The sequence below is a fragment of the Chelonoidis abingdonii genome, chromosome 4, assembly GCF_003597395.2.
Source record: "Chelonoidis abingdonii isolate Lonesome George chromosome 4, CheloAbing_2.0, whole genome shotgun sequence".
Taxonomy (NCBI): Eukaryota; Metazoa; Chordata; order Testudines; family Testudinidae; genus Chelonoidis; species Chelonoidis abingdonii.
In genome coordinates this window covers 112,752,104-112,773,599 of record NC_133772.1, presented here as the reverse complement: position 1 = coordinate 112,773,599, position 21,496 = coordinate 112,752,104, and the positions used below count along the sequence as shown (strand labels likewise).

General features: G+C 45.5%; 1 protein-coding gene across 1 annotated transcript in view; it reads left to right on the top strand.

The window, feature by feature from the left end:
• Nucleotides 1–21,496, top strand: part of ALKBH1 (alkB homolog 1, histone H2A dioxygenase) — a 21,783-nt gene extending 287 nt beyond the window's left edge. Inside the window, exons 2-6 of the mRNA XM_032802025.2 lie at nucleotides 10,497–10,605; nucleotides 13,878–14,040; nucleotides 18,251–18,341; nucleotides 19,937–20,130; nucleotides 20,698–21,496. Of these exons, the coding sequence (XP_032657916.1) occupies nucleotides 10,497–10,605; nucleotides 13,878–14,040; nucleotides 18,251–18,341; nucleotides 19,937–20,130; nucleotides 20,698–21,121 (981 nt within the window). The 3' untranslated portion in view covers nucleotides 21,122–21,496. The remainder of the gene's footprint in view (nucleotides 1–10,496; nucleotides 10,606–13,877; nucleotides 14,041–18,250; nucleotides 18,342–19,936; nucleotides 20,131–20,697) is intronic.

The following is a 21,496-nucleotide window of genomic DNA, read 5'->3' as shown; positions in this document are numbered from 1 at the left end:
CGCGTTCTCCAGACCGGCTGAGCCGCAGGTTTCCTACTCGGGCATTAAGTGCCCTGGGGGGAACAGGAGTGTCAACTCGGCCTGGGCTATTCACTGCGCTGCCCTCTGCCACCTGTAAGGAAATCGTCAGTTTGGTTCCTCTCAAAATCATGAGATGGGCTCAGAACCGTGAGGTGGTAAAACCCTGGGGCTTTGTCTTGGCTTCCTGGTTTGTGAGCCGTCATCGCATTGTTAACTTTTCCCTGTTGCAAGTACGCGGGCTAGAAACGCGTGTGCTCAAGGAAGGTGGGAATTCTCCTGTGAGGGCCTGACTCCAGGAGCTGGGCGCCAGGGAAATCGTAGGGTGCCACGTGACTTGCGCTACACTCTTGAGAATTACCTGTGGCACCTTAGAGACTAACAAATTTATTTGAGCATAAGCTTTCGTGGACTAGATATGTGCTCATATATGTTAGTCTCTAAGGTGATACAGGTACTCCTTGTTCTTTTTGCTGATACAAAGTAACACGGCTACCACTCTGAGAATTGCCATTTCTAGAGGGTGTCATGAAAGCCTTTTAGAAGAGCCCATCAAGTTTGCTTACAGAGTATTCAGGGAGGCTGGAGTTTAATCCTTTCCTTATGTATGTATGTTAATATTCCTGTTTGCCTTGCTGCAAATGCTTGTCTTGAATATTTATAGTACAGACAATGATACAGTTAATATGGCCCACTCCTCTGTAAATAACACTGGCTCCTCACCTTCATACAATCTTTCACCAACAGTAGTTGATCACAGTGTCTATGACTAGCATTTTTCCCATCTGCAAGAGCAGATTTATGGGTATTTATTCTTCACATGAAAGTTGTGTTCAGTGCGGTGGGCTGGAACCTCATGGAAAACTGTGAAATGCACCCAGCTAGAAATCCTTTTCCATGACCTGTTAATCTCTCTGCATTTCTAAAGCACCATACTAGCTATACCTAATCTGTTAATATGATCGTATTCCTCTTGTTTTTTTTAATTGTGTATTATTAGGACTATTTCAGAAAGGAAGCTGTTTCCTTAAGAGCCAGTCTATCTGCTGCTTATTTCCTACCTAAACCCAGCATCTTCTATCTGTGGTAGCACAATTAGATAATGTAGAGAAAACACATTAAGAATAGAGGTTAACAACTTCAGGGGAGTAATAAACAGAAGAGGCAAATAAGCGCTCTCTCTAAAATAACACACAAGCTTGGTGGTCCTCCAATAACATTGTGATGAGCACATTCTGATCATAGGAGGCAGCAGTAATGACCTCCAAATTTAGATTGCCTAACACTTGGTACTATAAAAAATTCTTGCCACCCTTTTTTTTTTCTCTTTTTTTTTTTTCAAAGCTCTTAACACCGGCTTTGGAGGATAGGATTAAAATTCAAAATGATCTGGACAAACTGGGAAAATGGTCAGAAGTAAATAGGATGAAATTCAATAAGGACAAATGCAAAGTACTCCACTTAGGAAGGAACAATCAGTTGCACACATACAAAATGAGAAATGATTGCCTAGGAAGGAGTACTGCGGAAAGGGATCGTCTGGGGTTATAGTGAATCAAAAGCTAAATATAAGTCAACAATGTAATACTGTTGTGGAAAAAGCAAACATTCTGGGATGTATAGCAGGAGTATTGTAAGCAAGACACAAAAAGTAATTCTTGCGCTCTACTCTGCTGCTTAGGCCTCAACTGGAGTATTGTGTCCAGTTCTGGGCGCCACGTTTCAGGAAAGATGTGAACAAATTGGAGAAAGTCCAGAGAAGAGCAACAAAAATGATTACAGGTCTAGAAAACATGACCTGTGAGGGAAGATTGAGAAAATTGGGTTTGTTTAGTCTGGAGCAGAGAAGACTGAGAGGGTCTGTTCCAGTGCTACGATTGTATGATTGATTGTTGTAGTCCAGGAGTAGTCAACAGGTGGACCATGGGCCAAATCCAGACTGCCAGACACTTTTGAACGGACCATAAAATTTATTTTTTTTTATCATCACTGGATTTTTTTTTTATTATTTTCTCTGGAGTCTGGACCTTGACTATACTTTGACCAAGAAATTTGGGTCTTGACAAAAAATAATCGACTACCTCTCCTGTAGTCCTTTGAAATTCAGCAGGAATGAAACCCTCAGGCTACAGAAGTGTCTTTTCTTTTCTCCATGAAATACTGTTGGAAGTTTCAGAGAGAAACTGTTAAAAAAAATACCATTTAACCACTGTGACTTTCACTGCACAGGAGAATGTTGGCAGAATGCCAAAACATCTAAACATGAATATTTTTAAGGCCAGACTCATCCATTGGCTAAAGCAGCAGCATGCATTTATGTGGGAACAGGATCTTCTGGAGCAGCTTTCAGGGGTCAAAGAGCCCAGCCTCACTCTCTACCACCACCACAATACCCCTCCTGAGAGGAGACACATTACCCCAGCAACTTATCCCCTTTTTGGTGGTGGTTCTGCTTCCTCCAACTTCCTGAGTGGGAAGGAGAAGAGAGTCCCACTATGACACTCCCTGACTGTTCTTCAGACCTATCACAAAGCCCCAGTTATCCCTGCCTTGCTTTGGGGACATAACACGGGGAACAAAATCCATCTGTCTCTGAGGGGACCAAGAGAAAAAGCCAGGTTGGGCTCCCAGACCCAGCATGTGGCACCAGCAACCCATCCACCCTTCTTGGATAGCATTCTTTTGCTGCCAACTAATGTAGTTAGTGCTGTTTAAGTCAGGGGTTCTCAAACGGGGTTGGAACGCCTCAGGGAGTCATGAGGTTATTACATGGGGGGTTGTGAGCTGTCAGCCTCCACCCCAAACCCCACTTTGCCTCCAGCATTTATAATGGTGTTAAATATACAAAAAAGTTTTTTAATTTATAAGGGGGGGTCGCACTCAGGCTTGCTGTGTGAAAGGGGTCACCAATACAAAAGTTTGAGAAACACTGTTTTAAGTGTTAGAAGTATATGTTGAAGCTGCAAGGTTCAAGCTCTGCTAATGAGTCATGTGGGGATTGTTGCAGTTTTACTTATTATATATTATATACTTAGGTTGCAAAGTCAAGCAATTTAAGTTAGAAAATGTCAGATATAAAATTGCCTGGGACATCCATCATACCAGGAGAAGAAAGCTGGATGTGGGGGAGTGAGGGGAAGGTTACTCCACAACTGCGCGGCCTATTTCTGTTCCTTCATCCAGTCATGTCTCTAGGCAGAGTTCCTCTGGGCAGCGTCCACTGACTTCTTAGATGCCTTTGAGGAGCAGTGAGCTCTATTGGAAGTTCTCTGCTTGGTGTTCCCCCCAGGATCCCTGCTTCTTTATCTCTGACCTCACCCTCGCTCCTGTTTTTTAATTTCTTGTGCCCTATAACCAAATGATGCTTAGGTCCAGTGGTTCCTCCCTCTTAATTGAGGGGTGGGCCTTTAGTTTTGGGCAGGCCTACAGCCATTCATCCCCAGTACTTCAGATATTGCACTCCCTCCAATTTCAGCAATAAATGAGGTTGGGGCACTGCAGACGACAGCCTCTTCCACTTACTATCTTGATTCACTCCTAGAAGGGGTCTGTACTGTGCACTGAATGAGGTAGGGGTCCTGTGGAAAAAATAGTATGTGATTAGGTAATTAAAGACAGTTTTGTAATGCATTCACACAGAAGGACCAAATTAAAGTTGCACAGGCAACCTTCATCTGGCATTTCCTAACTTTTGAGAGCTTGCTTATGCAACCTTAATAATACTCTTAATATGGTTTGTGTGTAATGTCTATATAGAAGTCCAGTCAAAGTGTTTCTACACCTGGTAGGCTGTAAGACAACTGGTCATAAAATCAAATAATTTTTATTGCTCTCTTACTTCCCCCAACATCATTTCCAATATGAAGTCCTAAGATTGCATGACCTGCTAGTTAGAGATTAATGCTTTATACCATTTGAAAGCTCTGGTTCCAGTCTGTCACATACTATAAAACATTGTGGTTTCTAGCTCTAGTAGCTCTTGTAGAGTGGCCATTACATCTTAATTACTGTATTATTGTATGGACAAAACCAAACTATTGCTTAGAATGAAGTGATTTTTTTTTTAAGATCCATTATCTTGCAACCTACCATCTCTAGAAACAAATGTGTCCAAAAGCACTGCTAGACCAGGGCAGCCCTAGTGGTTTTAATGTGCGATATCAAAATCCATCAAGGCTAGAAACAAATGCACTATGCCTTTAAAAGAAGTTGAGATTCCACATACGTTATATGCTCATAAGCCTGGGATTTTTCAAGTAGCAGACTTTAAAAACATAAGTGGTTTTTGGCCTACCAGTTCTTTTTAGGCAATGGTCCAGTGCTTTTTCCTGATGGCATTCTGCACCAAAAAAATAAAAATTCTGTGCACAATATATTTATTTGTCAAATAAATGTGGAGGATCCAGCATGGCATTGGGGAGCACAGGCCACTGGCAGTGCAGAGGTGGGAGATCACTGTGTAGCTCTCACACCCCAGCCACCTCCCCGGGACATGGACTCAGCAGTGAGGCTGTTCCAACCCTGACAGTGCAAGGACCGAGCCTGCCTCAGAAACACCCCAGTGACTTGTCCCTTTGTGCCAGGTGTACCACGTGTGGGCAGGCAGGCAGGATCCAAGTGTGGAGGGACTAAGAGTGTGGGGGGGGATCAAGGTGTGGGTTGAGAGGGTTCTGTGTGGGGCAATCTTGGTGCAGATGGCTCGGTGGGGGATCTGGATGTTAGGGGGCTCTGGATGCACAGGGGCTTGTTGAGGGGTTCTGGGTGCAATGGTAATGTCCCCTGCAAGGGGACTAGGTAAAGGGGCTCAGGACTGGGAGGGAGGTGGTTGGGGCTCAGTCTGGGGAGTCTGGATGTGGGGGCTCAGTGGGGTTCCAAATTCTGGGGGACTGTAGCTCAGTGGCATGGGGATCTAGGTGCAGGTGGCTTGTAGTAGTCCAGATTGGGGGTGGGAGGGGTTGAGGCTCAGAAGGAGAGTCTGGAATCACAGAGCTTGGATGGATGGGGGAGCAGCTCCCTGTACAGGGATCCCTCTCACTGCAGCTGAGGAGTGATGGGTGCAGGAAGTGGGGTGGACGAGGGAGTTTGCAGAGCTTCCTGCTGCCTGGGGAGAAATCTGGGGGTGGGTCTGACCTGGCCCTGGATGCCAAGCAGAGGAGGAGGAAGTCCTGTCTTGCCCAGCCCAGCCCGGACTAGCAGCTGAGCCCAGCGCAGGGAGGAAACACCAGCCGAGTCTTTCTCAGTCCTGCTTCCTGCCCCGAGCGATTTACCTCTCTTCCGGCTGCCCTGGGCACCCAAAACATACTGCTGGGGAGGGTGGCATGACCACTCTTGTGGCTTCCCATTGCTTCTCTGTAAGAAAGTCATTTTTCTGTGAGGAAGCAAAGAAATCTGCCTGGGGGACATGAATTCTGCACATGCGCAGTGGCACAGAATTTCCTCAGGAGTAAATGCTGAATGTGACAAGTCTTAGATTTTGAACCAATAAAACTTGAATTCTCTGGAAGCAAATAATTCAATTTAGTTCAAATATCTTTGGTACTAAAAAATGAGAGAAGAGAAGCAGAATTGTTTCTTCATTTAATCCCCTCCCCCCCCTCCCCAGAAATTCATGGCGGTATCTCTGACTTTTAGGAATTATGGATGGGTGTAGATTTGCCTGTTGTGACATTGTTCAAGTAGCTGAGGGCAGGAGTCTTTTAGATGTTCTGATGGTGCGCAATAATTATCGATAGCCCTCAGATTCTGTCCTGTAATTCCTAAGCAGCGGGGATACTCTCCCATTCCTGATATGCACAGTGCCTCAGAGGGGTCCAGGCAAACACACATCATCAGATTGGGTGACCTGATAGTAGCATCACTTCAATTCTTACTCTCTCTGGTGTTTTTGCCTTTAATTCTACACTTTCTTGGTATTTTATACCCTTCATGAGGTCTGCAGAGTAGAGAATCTCTACAGCTGCTATGTGGCTGAATTTGGCTGCATCGGAACAAAAAGGATGCTGGCCATGATTGGAAAAATAAAGGGATGGGCCAGGAGTTATTATGCAATACTCTCTACTCTGAAGTTGATCAAGGTAATAAAAGTCCAACTCAGCTTGTTACATAAAATTGTTTATGAAAGCAGGCGGAAATTGGAGACAAATAGACTGCTACAAATTGGTTTAAGTTAAAAGAACTGTGATAAGAGGTCTTCAAGGCTCCTGGTAAAGTCACAGATCACTAAATGGGAGGAGTGGGATGGGTGGACCAGAAGGAGCCAAGTTTTACCTTCATGACTTCCACCCCCATTATCTCCTGGGACATGGATCCACTGTATCACCATCATTGTCCTGGTCCTCGCCCAGTCAGGATTAGATGACACTGTCATCTCCACTAGCTTTGACTAAGGCTGTGTCTACACTACAGACCTTATAGTGGCATAGTTGTACCGCTGCAGCTGTGCCCCTATAAGATCTCCCAGGTAGCCTTCTATGCCAGCATTGATCATAGAATATCAGGGTTGGAAGGGACCTCAGGATGTCATCCAGTCCAATCCCCTGCTCAAAGCAGGACCAATCCCCAGACAGATTTTTGCCCCAGATCCCTAAGTGGCCCCCTCAAGGATTGAATTCTCAGCCCTGGGTTTAACAGGCCAATACTCAAACCACTGAGCTCTCCCGTGAGCATGATTAAACCATCCCCTATGAGCGGTGGTAGGTGGGAGAGCGTCTCCTGCTGACATAGCACTGTGCACACAGGCACTTCTGTCGGTGAAGCTTATATCTATCAGGAGTATGTGTTTTTTCACACCCCTGACCAACAAAAGTTTTACCAATGAGTGCTAGTGTAGACATAACCTTAGTCCTGAATAACACCTGGAATATGAGATTTGGGTAATCCCTTTTCTCATGTTTCATTTTCTCCCCTGCATCCCTACCATATTTCTTCTCTTTCCTATTTCTCTTTGCCTTCTGTCTAATAGCGAGTCTTGCTTAGCTGCCAAGACAACTCTGTGCTTTGCAACAGTGCTGTGAGGCTATGACCAGAAGAGCATCTAAAAGCAATGCCTTCAACAGCCCACTCCTGGTACAAGTTTGACAAATCTTGATTGGCTGATGAGATCATGTGCTGAGCCTGTGTTTCTCCTGGAGTGAGGCTCTAAGTCACACCACAGACAGAATCTGCATTTTCTGTTTGTGGTATTCTTTTCTCTTTCCTCCCCTCAAAAATAACAGATAATACCATCTAAAACAGTGGTTTTCAAACTGAGGGTTGGTTTTGGGCTCTGGGATGAGGGGTTTGGGGTACATGAGTGGGCTCAGAACTGGGCAGAGGGAACTTAGCTGCAGCCCCTTTGGGAAATTTTAAACACTTCTAAGTATTGAAAGCATCAACAGTATCTGATCCATTTAAATGTCTCTGTTCTGTCCCTACCACCATCAGAGGTGACTCGATATTTGGCAATGGATGTATTTCTTTTCCCCCCATGGGCTAAAAACATGTGGATCTTCTCTTCAGTGAGGAGTGAGTGTAAAGCAGCTGAGTTCTCTGATGATGTGAGATGTCTCCAAGCTGTCTTGCTCTGAGGTTTATTTACCTGTTTCAGAGCATGTAGATCTTTGGCACAGAAGCAGTTTCCATTATTCTGAAGAAAGGGCCGTACCTGGTATAGTGACATCCTTGGCTGAGGAAAGAATCTTCTCAGGCACATTCCACAGACAGGAGTCTCTGACCTAATGATTATTCATGGTTTTCAGTAATAAAGTTCTTTTTTGTTAAGAGATGAGCAAACCAGTAAAAATGGTTAGATGCAGGAAACTCCTAAATGCCAAGGATTTAGCATCGCCTGACACATTTCACTCAGATCTAGCTGTTTTCTATAGAATTTAAGATGTCACTAAAACAAAATATTTATCTATCTATAAATATAGATAGATATTTGTCCTTTGATTCAGAAGACTGTAAACCAGGGGTCAGCAACCTGCGGCACACGTGCCAAAGATGGCATACGAGCCAATTTTTAATGGCATGCTGCTACCTGCCAGATCTCGCCCCACTCAGCCCCTCCAGCCACCGCTGTCTCCTGCGGGGGCAGGAGGCAGAAGCTTGGTCCTGTCAACAGCCAAGCTCCCCCTTCCCCCAGCATGCTGCTTTCCTGCCCCTCATCCTCTCCTTCCCTGCACCGATCAGCTGGTCTTCCTTGTGAGGGGGAGGGGGAGCAGAGCTTCAGCATGCTTGCTGCTCTGGGGAGGAGGCACAGAAGAGGGGGACAGATGGGACCCTGAGGAAAGGGGTGGAATTGGGCATATCCCCTCCAGCCCCCTGTCGTGAGCCGCTCATGGCAGGGTGCTGGGAGCACCCCCATGAGCAGAGCAACCCAGCCCTCTGCCCTGCCCCTGAAATCTCCCACACACACCCAACCCTCTGCCCTGACCCCTGAACCTTCCCCCCCACAGCCCTCTCCCCTGACCCCTGAAAACCCCCCCACACCCAACCCTCTGCCCTGACCCCTGCATACCCCACAACCCCAGCCCTGACTTATGCACCCCCCACATACCCAGCCATCCCACACCCTGACTCCTGTACCCCCTCACACACCTCCAGCCCCTGTTCTGACTCTTGCACCCCCCCACATCCCCACCACCATCCTGAGCACCAAACGGGAGCTCCTGCACCCGCAAACCCCATCACCACCAGATTCCCACCTGCATCCCCAGTCTGGGGTCCCAGCTGCCAGCCCCTTACCAGCCGGGGTCCTGCAGGCCCTGCTCAGCCCGCTGCCAAACTAGGTGAACGGAACCCCAGGCCGGCAGCAGGCTGTGTGGGCCAGCGGCACAAGATCAGCATTTTAATTTAATTTTAAATTAAGCTTCTTAAACATTTTGAAAACCTTGTTCACTTTACATACAACAATTGTTTAGTTAAATAATATAGACTTATAGAGAGAGATCTAAAAATGTTAAAATGTATTACTGGCACGCAAAAACTCCTTGAATCTAAAAACAGAGAGGAAAATTCACCTTCCTCCCCCCTTCTCTTTCCCCCTCCCAGACTCCCCCTGAGAGAAAAAGCAATTCTATCACAGAGAGAAACCAGCCTCTCTCTCCCCCTACTCCTTTCTCCCCATCTCAATTCCCTGGTGAAATCCAGACCCCAGTCCCCGTGGGGTCTCACACCAGAGGATATAAAAAACAATCAAGTTCTTAAAACAAGAAACTTTAATTAAAGAGAGGAAAACAGTAAAAATTATCTTTGTAAATTAAAATGGAATAGGTACAGGGTCTTCAGCTATAGACACTGGGAATACCTCCCAGCCCGAAGTATAACAAGTACAAATTAAAATCCTTCAGCAAAAATACAAATTTGAACTCCTTCTCAGCCAAATACACATTAAACTCCTTCCAGCCAAATGCACATTGCAAATAAAGAAAATCAAACATAAGCCTAACTCGCTATATCTAATCTAAGTACTTCACTATTTGGAACTTATAAGACCTGTATCGGGAGATTGGAGAGAAACCTGGTTGCACATCTGGTCACTCGTGAGCCCCCAGAGTGAACAACAACCAAAAACTAACAGCACACACACAAACTTCGCCTCCCTCAAGATTGAAAGTATCCTGTCCCCAGGGGGGGGGGGGGTGGTTCTCCGGTCAGGTGACAGCCAGGCCTACTGAACTTGTTAACCCTTTATAGTCAAAGAGATATAAAGTACTTCTGTGCTATTAACTTTTCTTATCTGTTTATGACAGGTGCAAAGAATAACACTTAATCCTGTAGCTGCTGATTCAGATACAAGAAAAAGAGAACTGTGTAGTCTGAGCACAAGATAGGGAACAATTCTGCTACCAGTTCTGTCTCTGACTCATTGTGTAGCCTTGGCCAAGTCATTTTATATGTCTGAGTTTCCCTTTCTGTAGAAGACAGATAATCCTCACCTACCTCCAAAGGGATTGTGATGAGTGACAAATATTTGGAAAGTGCTCTGAAGGTGGAAAGTGCGTTGATGATGGGAAGTGTTATATAAGTGCTACGCATTTACTATCTAGTGCAGCTTGATGGATCTGTCAACACCAGCATGAGGTTGCAATCTGTGAATAGGTGAATACATTATTTCTGGCCACATGTAATTTTTCCCTGCTGCCCCTACTCCTTTAAGAATGAGGGGTTTTCCTTCTGACCTTGATGTATGATAAAGGCTCTAGCTTCTGTTTGATTTGTCATATATTCATGCCAGTTTAACAATTTGATTTTGCTCCTGCAAGTTCACTAAGGGAATAGTTCTCTGGGAGCATTCCTATCACTAGAGTCCCTGAGACACTGATACACTACAGCATAGCCCCACTCCTTCCTGGCTTACAAGCACAGCAGGAAAGACTCCCATGCTCCTATTTTAACGTAGTTGAATATAAATCAGATAAGCTTCATCTGTCTGTATTTGAAGGGATGTCAAATTTTTGCCATGTTCAGTTGCCTGACTTCTGCTTCTCTCCTGCCAGGTGGTCAGCTCTGACCTAAGCATTTCTTCAGTCAGCGATCAAGATGCCTACAGAGCAGGACTGCGGCCAGTTAGCCAGTGGAAAGCCTATTGCCTGGATGGCTACCCAGGTAAGTGCATCTGACTTCAAGCAAGACAAAACATGGCTTTGCCACCTCTGATTTAGTTGTCTCCCTCTCTTGTTCTCCCCATCCTGTACTCTGTGGCATTACACTGCCCTGGCTGAGGAATTGATATAGGTTTGTCTGTGCGTGATATAAGTTGTAGCCCAAGTGCAGGAGGAAGAGGAACCGGTTTAGATCTTTGAAGGTTGGTATGCATGAAGAGGGAAACAGAAGAATAAACTGAGTTTTTTGAGCTGTACCAACTCCACCTTCCATCTTGAGAATGGAAATCCATTGACGCACCCTGTGACGACGATCTTACATTTCCATAGCACCTTTCATCTCAAATTTCAAATGCTACAGGAATAACTTCACCCATCACTGAAATGCAGTCACCTCTGGGATGAAATGGCACTAATGTTCAACCATGCACAGCAACAGTGCACAACAGTTGAGCAGAGTAAGAGAAAGGGAATCCCATATCCAGTTGAAGCTGTCAGGGGAATTTAGGGAGACAAACTTATCCAGGAGTTAAATGGAGACTAAGAGACTGCAGATCCCAGTAACAAAAGGTTTCTTCTGGTATTTCTGTTGTGTGTATGTCACCTGTGATGTGCTCTATAAGCCACCCTTTGAATGTAACTACATTTGCTGTTCTTGAAAACTAGAATTCCAGGCTTACTGACTTCTCTGCTCTGGAGCCAGCCTGCCATTTTTGAAATTGAGATTGCCCCAGGAACTATCTGGCTTAGGTACCCTACTGGAAATTTAATATTCGTAGGCGAGACCCCTTCACCTCTCTATCCTATTAACTTCGGTTCAGTTTACCAACCACACATTCAGTCACTGCCTGCACGTGTGCCTGCTGTCATGGCCGCCCCTGTCAGTCTACTGTTGCACTGCAGTGCTCCCTGTCTGTTTGCCTCCCCAAAGTGGGTCTCCTTTGTTTTCCACACACCAGTTAGTTCTGGAGAAGTGTTTGAACCCTCCAGCCAAGTCACAACACACGAAGTCCAAACTGAAAAGTCCAAACAAACAGAAGTTTCTTCTATCATTTGGGGTGTCTCTTCAGCATGCTTCTGGGCCTTATTCCCAGCCACTTTCTGGGCTACCTTTTAGAGTCTCTTTCTCTGCTCTGGGCTATGGCAGTGGCCCCAGGCTGCTTCCCTTGGAATACCATTTCCTGTGCAAACTGGCTCAGAGCCTTCTGTAGGAACTTACTGCCTGTGGTTCCAACTGCGAGACTGAGTTCTCTCTGCCCTCTTATAAAGCCCAGGTGTCTGTTAAGCTAATTAACTGCCACTCAGTCATCTACGTAATGAACTACTCACAGGTGGATCTGGGTTGGCTCATTCTCCTCGCCTCTTGTGGGTACTGGGATGGGTGGGCTTAGAACCACCCAGAACTGAAAGTCTGCCATGTCAGTTGTGGAGGAGGAACCACTGAACCCAGATCACAGATGAATTTTGGGGACAACAAATGACAAAACAGGAACAGGAGGGTCAAAGGTGTAAAATCAAAAGGGGACACTGAACAGGGACCCCCAACAGCGACCACTGTTCCTCAAAGGTGTCTAAGGAGTTAGTGGACATTGCCCATAGGAATTCTGCTCAGAGGTGCGATTTAACAAGGGACTGGAAATAGGCCTCAGAGTCGCAGAGCATTCTTCTCCCTCCCTCCCCATACCAAGCTTCCTCCTCCTAGTTTGATGGATGGCCATCTTAGCCAGCACCATAAGGATGTTGATGAGGAGGTCTTGTGACTTTGTAGAGCTATGGATGGGGTGTGAGGAGATGTGGGGAAAAGTGCAGCCAGAACCTCAGTAAGAGGTTTTGGAGGAGCCAGAAGAGGGGCTGCAACTTGACACAGTGTATGTAGATGTGCATCAGGCTCCCATTTCAGAAGGTACAGGCGTTGGCAGATTCCACGAACTGTACCAAATACATGCGTAGGTTCACGGCTCTGTGGAAATACCACTAACTAATGGCACTGGCAAGCCATGAAACCAGAATGAAATACAGACTGGCCCTTCAGGTTCCCTGCCCTCTGCAGGTGGCAACAAGTCCTGCTCATTCTCTAGCCGTGCCTGTCACAGGTAAACTAGTCCTGACTCCCCTGAAAGGGCCAGCCCCCATGATATGTGGGTTCTATTCCAAGCTTTGCTGTGTGACCTAGGATAATCCCCAGCTAGTGCAGTGTAATTCATGTATTTTGTAGAGCGCTTTGAAAACACCAGGTATAAATCTATCAAAGGGCAAAGCAGTCTTATTATTATTCTGTTCCACACGGATGCCAGCAGAGTAAATGTAATACTTCTGGTGAGGGAATGTCTTGTAAGCAAAGCTGTCAGAAGGCAGCCCCATGATCTGGAGGGTGTGGGGATTGAGTGGAATGAGCAATGGTATCTAATAACTTGAGAGTACCTTTTCTAAGATAGTTAATTTACTGTTGAAAGGCCTATAAGATTTGCTGGCAGAAAGTTTTTTCTGTTTACCTCTTTCATAAAGCTTCAGCTTAAGTTTGTATCCCACTGAGACTTTCAGCCTTGCTGCTTGTCTTCATCTGTTTCTGATTTTGTCTCTGTTTAACCTTATATATCTTCAGAGTTCAAAAGAATCCAGCTGAACAAATCCTGGAAACTTATTTTGCTTTTTTTCCCTCTCTTTTTTTTTTTTAATGTGATTTAGAAGAGTTGGTGTTGGTGAAATTTACCATATTGATAGTCCTGGAGAGAGAGATTCAAGATCCACATGACAGATATAACATGGACTAGTGGAAGGGAAAGCGTCTCTTATGCACCTTGCACCCACAAGTTTGCCTCAACCCTGACCTGGCAGGGACCCCTTCTCTGCTTTCAGGGATGAATTATGAGGGAACATTCCAAGAACTAAATCTTAATCAGCCCAGAGAAAAGGAGGATGTGAGGAATATTTACCTGCCCACTCCAGCCACCTGTAGTTAGTGGTTAGACTGGAACACTGTTTCTTCTCCTGTCATCACTTTTTCCTCACATTAAAGGTAATCACTGTCTCCACTGCTAGCTCTTTCTCCCGGAAGCCTTATTGCCGACAATCCTTTACTTTGGGCAGAATAAACCCATTGGGTATAGGATTAGTTTGTCTCTGGTACTTTGGTAACAGACTTCACCTGCCCATGCGTAGAGTCAGTGCTGGAGCACATAAGGGAGTTTCTCAGTGTCCTTCCAATGCTAAGGGTTTAGAAAAATGGATAGACACCTAACCATATTCTTTCTTTTTTCTTTTCAACTGCATGGCCAGGGTTTATTTTCATCTCAAACCCTTTTCTTCCGGGCTGCCAGCGGCACTGGGTGAAGCAGTGTCTCAAGCTGTACCCCCAAAAACCCAATGTGTGCAATCTGGACATGCACATGGCTGCTGAGGAGACTGTTGATCTGTGGGGGCAGAGCCAGGAGCACCTGAGGTGAGTTCTGACTGTCAGAATAACCTCAGATTATCAAATAAAACCAGAAGGATTTGGCATCTAGCTAGTGGAATTTTCCCACAGGTCAGATTGGCAGAGACTGTGGCGGGGGTTTGTCTTCCTTTGCAGCATGGGTCATTTGCAGGTTTAAACTAGAGTAAATAGTGGATTCTATGCAACGTGAAATCTTAAAATTGTGATTTGAGGACTTCAGCCAGAGGATGGAAGTCCATTACAGGAGTGGGTGGGGAAGTTTCTGTGGCCTTCAATGTGCAGGAGGTCAGATTAGATCCGGGGTAGGCAACCTATGGCATGTGTGCCGAAGGCGGCACGTGAGCTGATTTTCAGTGGCACTCACACTGCCCAGGTCCTGGTCACCGGTCCGGGGGGGCTCTGCATTTTAATTTAATTTTAAATGAAGCTTCTTAAACATTTTAAAAACCTTATTTACTTTACATACACCAATAGTTTTGTTATATATTATAGACTTATAGAAAGAAACCTTCTAAAAATGTTAAAATGTATTACTGGCACGCGAATCGTTAAATCAGAGTGAATACTCGGCGCACCAGTTCTGAAAGGTTGCCGACCCCTGGATTAGATGATCATGATTGTCCCTTCTGGCCTTGAAGTCTGAGTCTAGTATATTTGCAGGGGAAGGAACTGGCAGAATATTGTGCAGGAAGAAGGATTTCACACAGTATTATGGACTTAAGCATCTTAAATTCAAGTTAGGTATTTGCACTGCTTGGTGTGCACCTTTGCTAAGCCTCCTTCTTCCAGCCGAGGGAGCAGGACCCTCCAGTTGCTATGAATCCATTAGATGGTGACAAGAGCATAAGTAGGATAACCATTTGCTCTCTGCATTCTCACCCTAGAGATCAGGGACTGTGCCATAGTGAGCCCAGGCAGCAGGAATTGTGAGGTCTTTCTAAGCCTTAGATTGGAGCCAGTGCTCTAGAGGTGAAAAGCCTCTTTCCAAACTCTCTCAGCCTGCCAGGCAGCCCGCCTCACACTTCCAACCTGACAATGGGTGTCTTGTAGGTGACAGGCTCAACAGCCCATTCCCAGAACCGCTTGAGCCAGCCAGTCTTGTCTCATCTTCTAATCTTGTTTTGATTCCAAAGGCTCTGTAACCATGAGACACTTCCTGTAACCAGTTTCCTTTTGCGTTCGTCCTTGCCCACAAATCTGCCCATTCCCTCTCCCTTCCAGAAGATGCACTTAACATTTTATCAAGGGAGCAAAAATGCCCTGCTGTACTGAAAAGGTGGAGAGCCACTGTAGCCCCACTATGAAAGCAAAATGCTTTCCTCTCACTCCTTCAAAACTGCCTTGGGAAATTGCTTTCTCTCTTCTGGGGTTCAGCAGGAGGAAGGCACTGCAGTCTAGAACTTTTCTATTGTAATGCAATTCCCATTTTGCCCTGAGAGATGAGCCCTCTTAAGGCACATTTGCAGAGTGCTGTAAATGGAAACTTGCCTTGCTGCTACCCGCGCTGTTGCTGATCTGAGGGTAAGTGAAATATTCCAGGCTTTTTGTTTCTGAAGTCTTGGCTTTTACATTTCTGTGTTCAACCTAGTATGAACGTTGCTTGTTAAAATCTGGTCAGTAGTGCCCCCCAACCCATCAGGTGAGAGAACTGGGGTGCCACTGTGACTCGGCAGGACTTTTCTAGGAGCATCCTCTGCATGCACAGAGAGCAATCACGTGGAGGTTAAGTTTCAGCTGGTGCTGATTCAGCTGAAATCAGCGCTGCATAAGTGTGATGGCTGGGAGAAACTTTAGCACTTTTAGTAAGCACTCACTTGAGAGAATGAGCAAGCAAACTGATGTGTGGGCACTTTCACTAGGGGAGAGTGAGTGACCCAGTCAGCTCATCTGTCGTCTTGAGGCAAGGGCTTTTTGGGGTGCAGAGAGAGTTGCTGGGGCTCCATGGTCCAGAGGAATCTTGGAGTTCCCACTCCCTGAAGGCACCTATCAAGCACTCATCACTGGTAGAGGGGAAGTTGGGTTTCCTCCTAAATATTGGGAACTGCTAGCAGTTCCAAAGGGCTTAGTGCATTCCTCTGCCATCTTGCTGAGGGAGAAAAGGTGTTATAGTGGCAATTGCTACCAGGGGATTGAGGAGGAAGCTGATACCAGCAGAAAGACTTGGGCTTTGGAGCATAATACATTATATAAGAGTAAATAAACCAAAAACCTTGAAACTTCATTGCCTCCCCAGAAGAGCCATCAAAAGACTTTTAGCACATGCAACAGTGAGGCTTTTAAAATGTGAGTGAACTTAGTGCTATTGAAAGAGAAGAATTAGAGCCCTGTTTGTTCCAAGCAGGTTCTGTTCATGCCTCCTTGCATCTTTACCAATGCATCTCATTCCTGACCCACAGCCCTCTCCTTTTCCAGTCCTGAGCTCCTCCCACTCCCAGAGCTCTGCTTTGATGCATCTCATGCATGCTCTGCAGTTCCCCCTGCTATTAATTAACTTGGCACCCTGCATAGTTCTGCTGATGCATTTCAGTTTTAACCTGTAGGCTTCCTGCTATTTCAATTTTGTTTCCCTTCCACACACACAGCTCTGCTCTACTGATACCTATCAATACTTGCAGCACCCCTGGCTATTCCAGTCCTAGGAATTTATCATTTCCAAGAGTATGAAACACCACCTTCCTTCACAGCAACCACTTGTGAAATTACACATGTTCAGCAGCTTATTTGCCTCAGGGCAAATAAGCTGCTGAACATGTAAGAAGTGGAGATCCTGGTGTCACAGAAACACCTCTAGCATTGTAATAGAAAACAGGTGAAGAGAAACATTGAAAATGGAGGTACTAGTAGAATTATTTTTTAATTGCACACGTTAAGTTTTCCTTGACGTGTGTGGGAATCATAGGTTCTCCATCCTTTAAATGCAGTGCCATGTGCCTCTGAGCACCACGGGTTACTCAATCCAACAGATATTTGAAAGTTACTGTATTGCTATGTTACAGTAACTGCAGTTCCCTGTATTGTACCTTGAAGAAGGAAACTGGAATGGGAGCTGTGGAAGTTGGCCTTTAAAGGCCTGTCCATGGTGTAGGCTAGAAGCTGTGCTACTATCTACAGACCTGTCATTTAGAGGGCAAAAAAAAGTGGAAAGGCAACAGCCAAACTTTGAAGTTTGGGTCAGACTTGGCAGCGGCAGCAGAAACAGTATGCTTCTTGTTTGCTGAGAGAGAAGGTGTATAATTGGGTTAACAAGCCTTGTAGCTGAAAGCCAATCTCCCTGGCACTATTATTTATCAAAATGCTCAGATACAGATCCTCTTTCACAGCAGAGCAAACAGTAATAAAATAAAGAAAGAGGAGCTGCAGATGCCGGGATAAATGATTGGGAGGTGTTTCATCTGCATGCAGCCCGCTCCATATTTGCCGCTAACATGTTGTCATGTGACTGTCTTCCTTAAAAATACTTTGGGGAACTCTTTTTGTCCTGCATGCCAGTCTGGATGGTTGTCAGCAGTATTCTAGAATAATAAATATTACAAGATGGAGCAGATTTGTTAGTTCATCCATCATATATCCCACAGCCAGTGCAGCATTACTCCTTCCATGACGTCTTCTAATCAGTCTGTCATCAACACTTTTTGTAAATGCACCAAGCAACAGAGAATTTATCCCTTCTCTTTGGTGACTGTTACACAGCCTGACCCATCTAACTCACTGTCCTCTAGTTCAGCCCAAATATTCCCTTTCTTAATTTCATCCCTTTTTTCTAGTTATACCCCATATGTTGCCCTACATAATTCTTCCTCCTTTTTTTTTATTTACACCCTTCAGATGTTCATAGGCTGAGATGTTCCCTCCCCACATTAGCTGTTTAGCCAAGCTCTACAAATTTAGTTTTTTTCCATACCTTTTAAAGCTACTCCTTCAGTCCACTGATCACCTTTGTTGCTCCCATGATAACTCCAGCAACTCCTATATTGAAAGTGAAGTGATGGCCGTTTGTTCCAGCCCCTAGATTTTATGCAAATGTCATAAACTGAACTTCCAGAGGAGCTGCGCCCAGGAAAAGATTTGGGCACTGTAAGTGAAAGATCCACTGTGAGATGTTTAATGTGCTGTTGTACGGGTGAATGTCTCCCATTTCTACATGCAGCAATGTCAGAGAATGTCAAGGAAAGAAATAAATGTCCATTCTATTATCTGTTTAAATTTTGTCTTTTAGGAGCAAAGGTTCCAGCAAACAGAAGCCCAGAAGTTTACTGGAGAAGCTGCGCTGGGTGACCTTAGGTTACCATTATAATTGGGATACCAAGGTATTTGAGGAGAATCACTCCTTTGTCTCTCTTTTTTCCTGCATGTTTCTAATGGAGGGTGCAGTTCTGTCAGAAAGGGAGGAGAGAAGGACATCCCAGAATGCAATGGCAGGGAAATTTGTATGGCCCCACGAGGCTCTGTCTCAAGAAGGGCCTTGAGCCAAAGCTTGATTTCATGGGAGTTTAAATCCTATGCTTGGGTGTTGGGGGTTTAATGGCAGATGTGTGTTGCCATGTGTCATTTCCTTTGGGAGATAGTGCAGTGAAGCACATCTGGCCTGCAGACCTGAGCCTCTATTCAGAGTATCTCTTCCTCACTGAAAGGAGGTGGCCTTTGAAACATTGTAACTTGGTAATTGGACATAAGGGTGGGGCATATCTTCTGATCTTGGGTATGTGAAGGTGAGCTATTTCTGAGGGCAGGTCTACACTACAGCTTAAGTCAATATAATTTACGTTGCTTAGGGGTGTGAAAAAGCCACCCCCAGAGCGACGCAAGTTACAGTGACCTCAGCAGTGTCCATACCAGCGCTATGTCGGTGTGGGAGACGCTCTCCCGCGGATGTAGCTTCTGCCTCTCACAGAGGTGGAGTAATTATCCCAATGGGAGAGCTCTTTCCTGTTGACGTAGAGCATCTTCACGCTGTGCCGATGTAGTGCTTGTAGTGTAGACTGTCTGTAAAAAAAAAAAAAAAAAAAAAAAAATTACCTCTTGGTAAAGGGTAGAGGAGATTGTTGCTGGAGTGGCTGTAAACTTCAAGCCTGAAGCAATAGCAAAGCCTCGCCAGCCAGCAGGAATCATGTGGCTGTTGAAGATCTCGGAGACAAAAATGGCCTTTCTAATCAGACTCTCGATCTGAGTGAGGCTGGGAGAGGAATGCAGAGCAGAGCAAGAGCACTGCATATCAGCGCGCTGCAGACACACTTAGCCAAATTACCTGCAGCCTTATCTGTACAGAGTGAGCCTATTACTGAACAGCCTTAATGAAAATGCAGCTGATCCCTCCCGATCTCCCCAGTTGGAGATATTCAGTGGGGAATGGAAAAGTGGAAGTTGTGGGGTTGCAGTTCTGTGTTTGATTTTTTTTATTTTTTTTTTTTTGTTGTTCAAATTGGAGGCAAAGCTAGTTGGCTCTGGGCTTTGGTGATGGGATACACAGAGCCTTTCACTTCTCGTTTTGTCAGCTTTAAGTAATGACTAAGTAATGACAGCTGCTCAGTAGCCCATGTAAAATGGCCTCAGGTCTACCACCCAAACCACCATATCACGTAGCACTATTTAGCATGCATGTCTAGTGGCAGTCTCAGCACAGACCCAGAATTGAATGGGCCACTGAGCCTAAATTTATTTTGTTCCCTCCAAGGGTGTTCATCCAGAGCAGGGTGTGAGGGACATTTGCCTTGCTGCTGCCCATGTGTGATCATTCGGGGGTAATATAAGATGTCATTCTCCAGCTGTCAACTTGATATTAGCATGCAATAAACTATAAAACAAGCCCCTCAGTTCTCACTAAATGTTTTTTAAAATTGATTTTATTGCTCTTGGGTTCTGTTTTTCCTGAGCATTTCTTTTCTCTATGCCCTCCCTTCTCCAGAAGTACTCAGCAGATCACTACACTCCTTTCCCCTCAGACCTTGCTTTTTTGTCAGAGCAAGTGGCTGCTGCTTGTGGGTTCCCGGGCTTCCAAGCTGAAGCAGGGATCCTGAACTACTATCACTTCAATTCTTCGCTGGGAATTCACGTGGATGAGTCTGAGCTGGACCATTCTCAGCCTCTCTTATCATTCAGGTGAGCCGGGGGAAGGGCCTGTGTACTGTGGAGGGGCGGCACATCCATTTATCTTCTATTGAATGCATGTTTTTGTAAACAAATGTAAGGTTACAGGAGACCCATGAAACTTAGTGGTAAATTGTCTGTTTGTAACCTTTCACGTCTGGAGACTTGAAGAGCAGGGATGCTGTAGATCAGGAGTGAGGTGCATAAGCAGAGTTGTGCATGAAGAGGGCATAGGATTTGAATTACAGTGGATGCTGCGCCTCAGGATTGAGGGGCACATCAGCAGAGTTGGAGCCCCAAGACTGGAATAGCTGAATGGCAGGGAAGTGCTAAAGGGCAGGAATGAAATCCATCAGCAGAGCTCCTGCCCACCTTAAACCAATGCATAGTTAGTCTGTTTTATGTGCACTAAACTTAAAGTGGTAACAGAGGGTCCTTCTGGCCTATAAAGAGGAATTTAGCTGATTAAAATCCTCCTGTTTCTGCACATAATTATTATTTCACTAACTGAGCTTTCCCTTCTGTGTGTGTTTTCTCTCTCTCCTCTCACTCCCACCCACAACCTTTCGTGCTTCCCAGCTTTGGACAATCCTCTATATTTTTGTTGGGGGGCCTAAAGCTTGATGAAGCCCCAACAGCCATGTTCATGCACAGTGGGGACATCATGGTAATGTCTGGCTTCAGCCGCCTGCTGTACCATGCTGTCCCACGAGTCCTCCCCAACACTGAGGGGACAGCTTTGCCCTCATGCCTGGAGCAGGCATTCCCCTCAGACTTTCCTGACCGCTCAGTCATTGAGCACTGCTCTGAAGAGGACTGGCAGATCTGTACCAAGTATTTACAGACTTCCCGCATTAACATGACCATCAGACAGGTGCTGGCTGTGGGTCAGAGCTTTCCAGATGAGTCCAGGAGAGAGAGAGAATGGGATGCAACCTCTGAAAACTGTTACCACTCGGAGGATGGTGAAGTCAAACGGCACAAACTGAATACAGACAGCTGAGATCTGGAGACCACTCTTGGGCCTTTGGCTTGGACTGGGCCAGTAACCTCCCAGGTGGGGCAGATGGTTCAGGTGACCACATGGAGCCCCATCCAGTTGTGGAGGGAATAGGGGACTCCAGCAGAATAGTTGTGATCATTAGTGGTAAGGTGGTGGTGGTGGGGACAAGAGGAGGGTCTATGAAGGGGAGGAAGGATGCTCATGTGGTCAAAGGATATGGCTGGGACCTGCCTCTGTTTCCAGCTTTGTTATGAAATTACTGTGTGACACTGAGCAAATAACTTCCTCTCTGTACCTTAGTTTCCCCATTTGTAAAATACCCCCATCACAGGGATTTTGAAGCTCAATTCATTAAAGCTTGCTAAAGCACTTTGA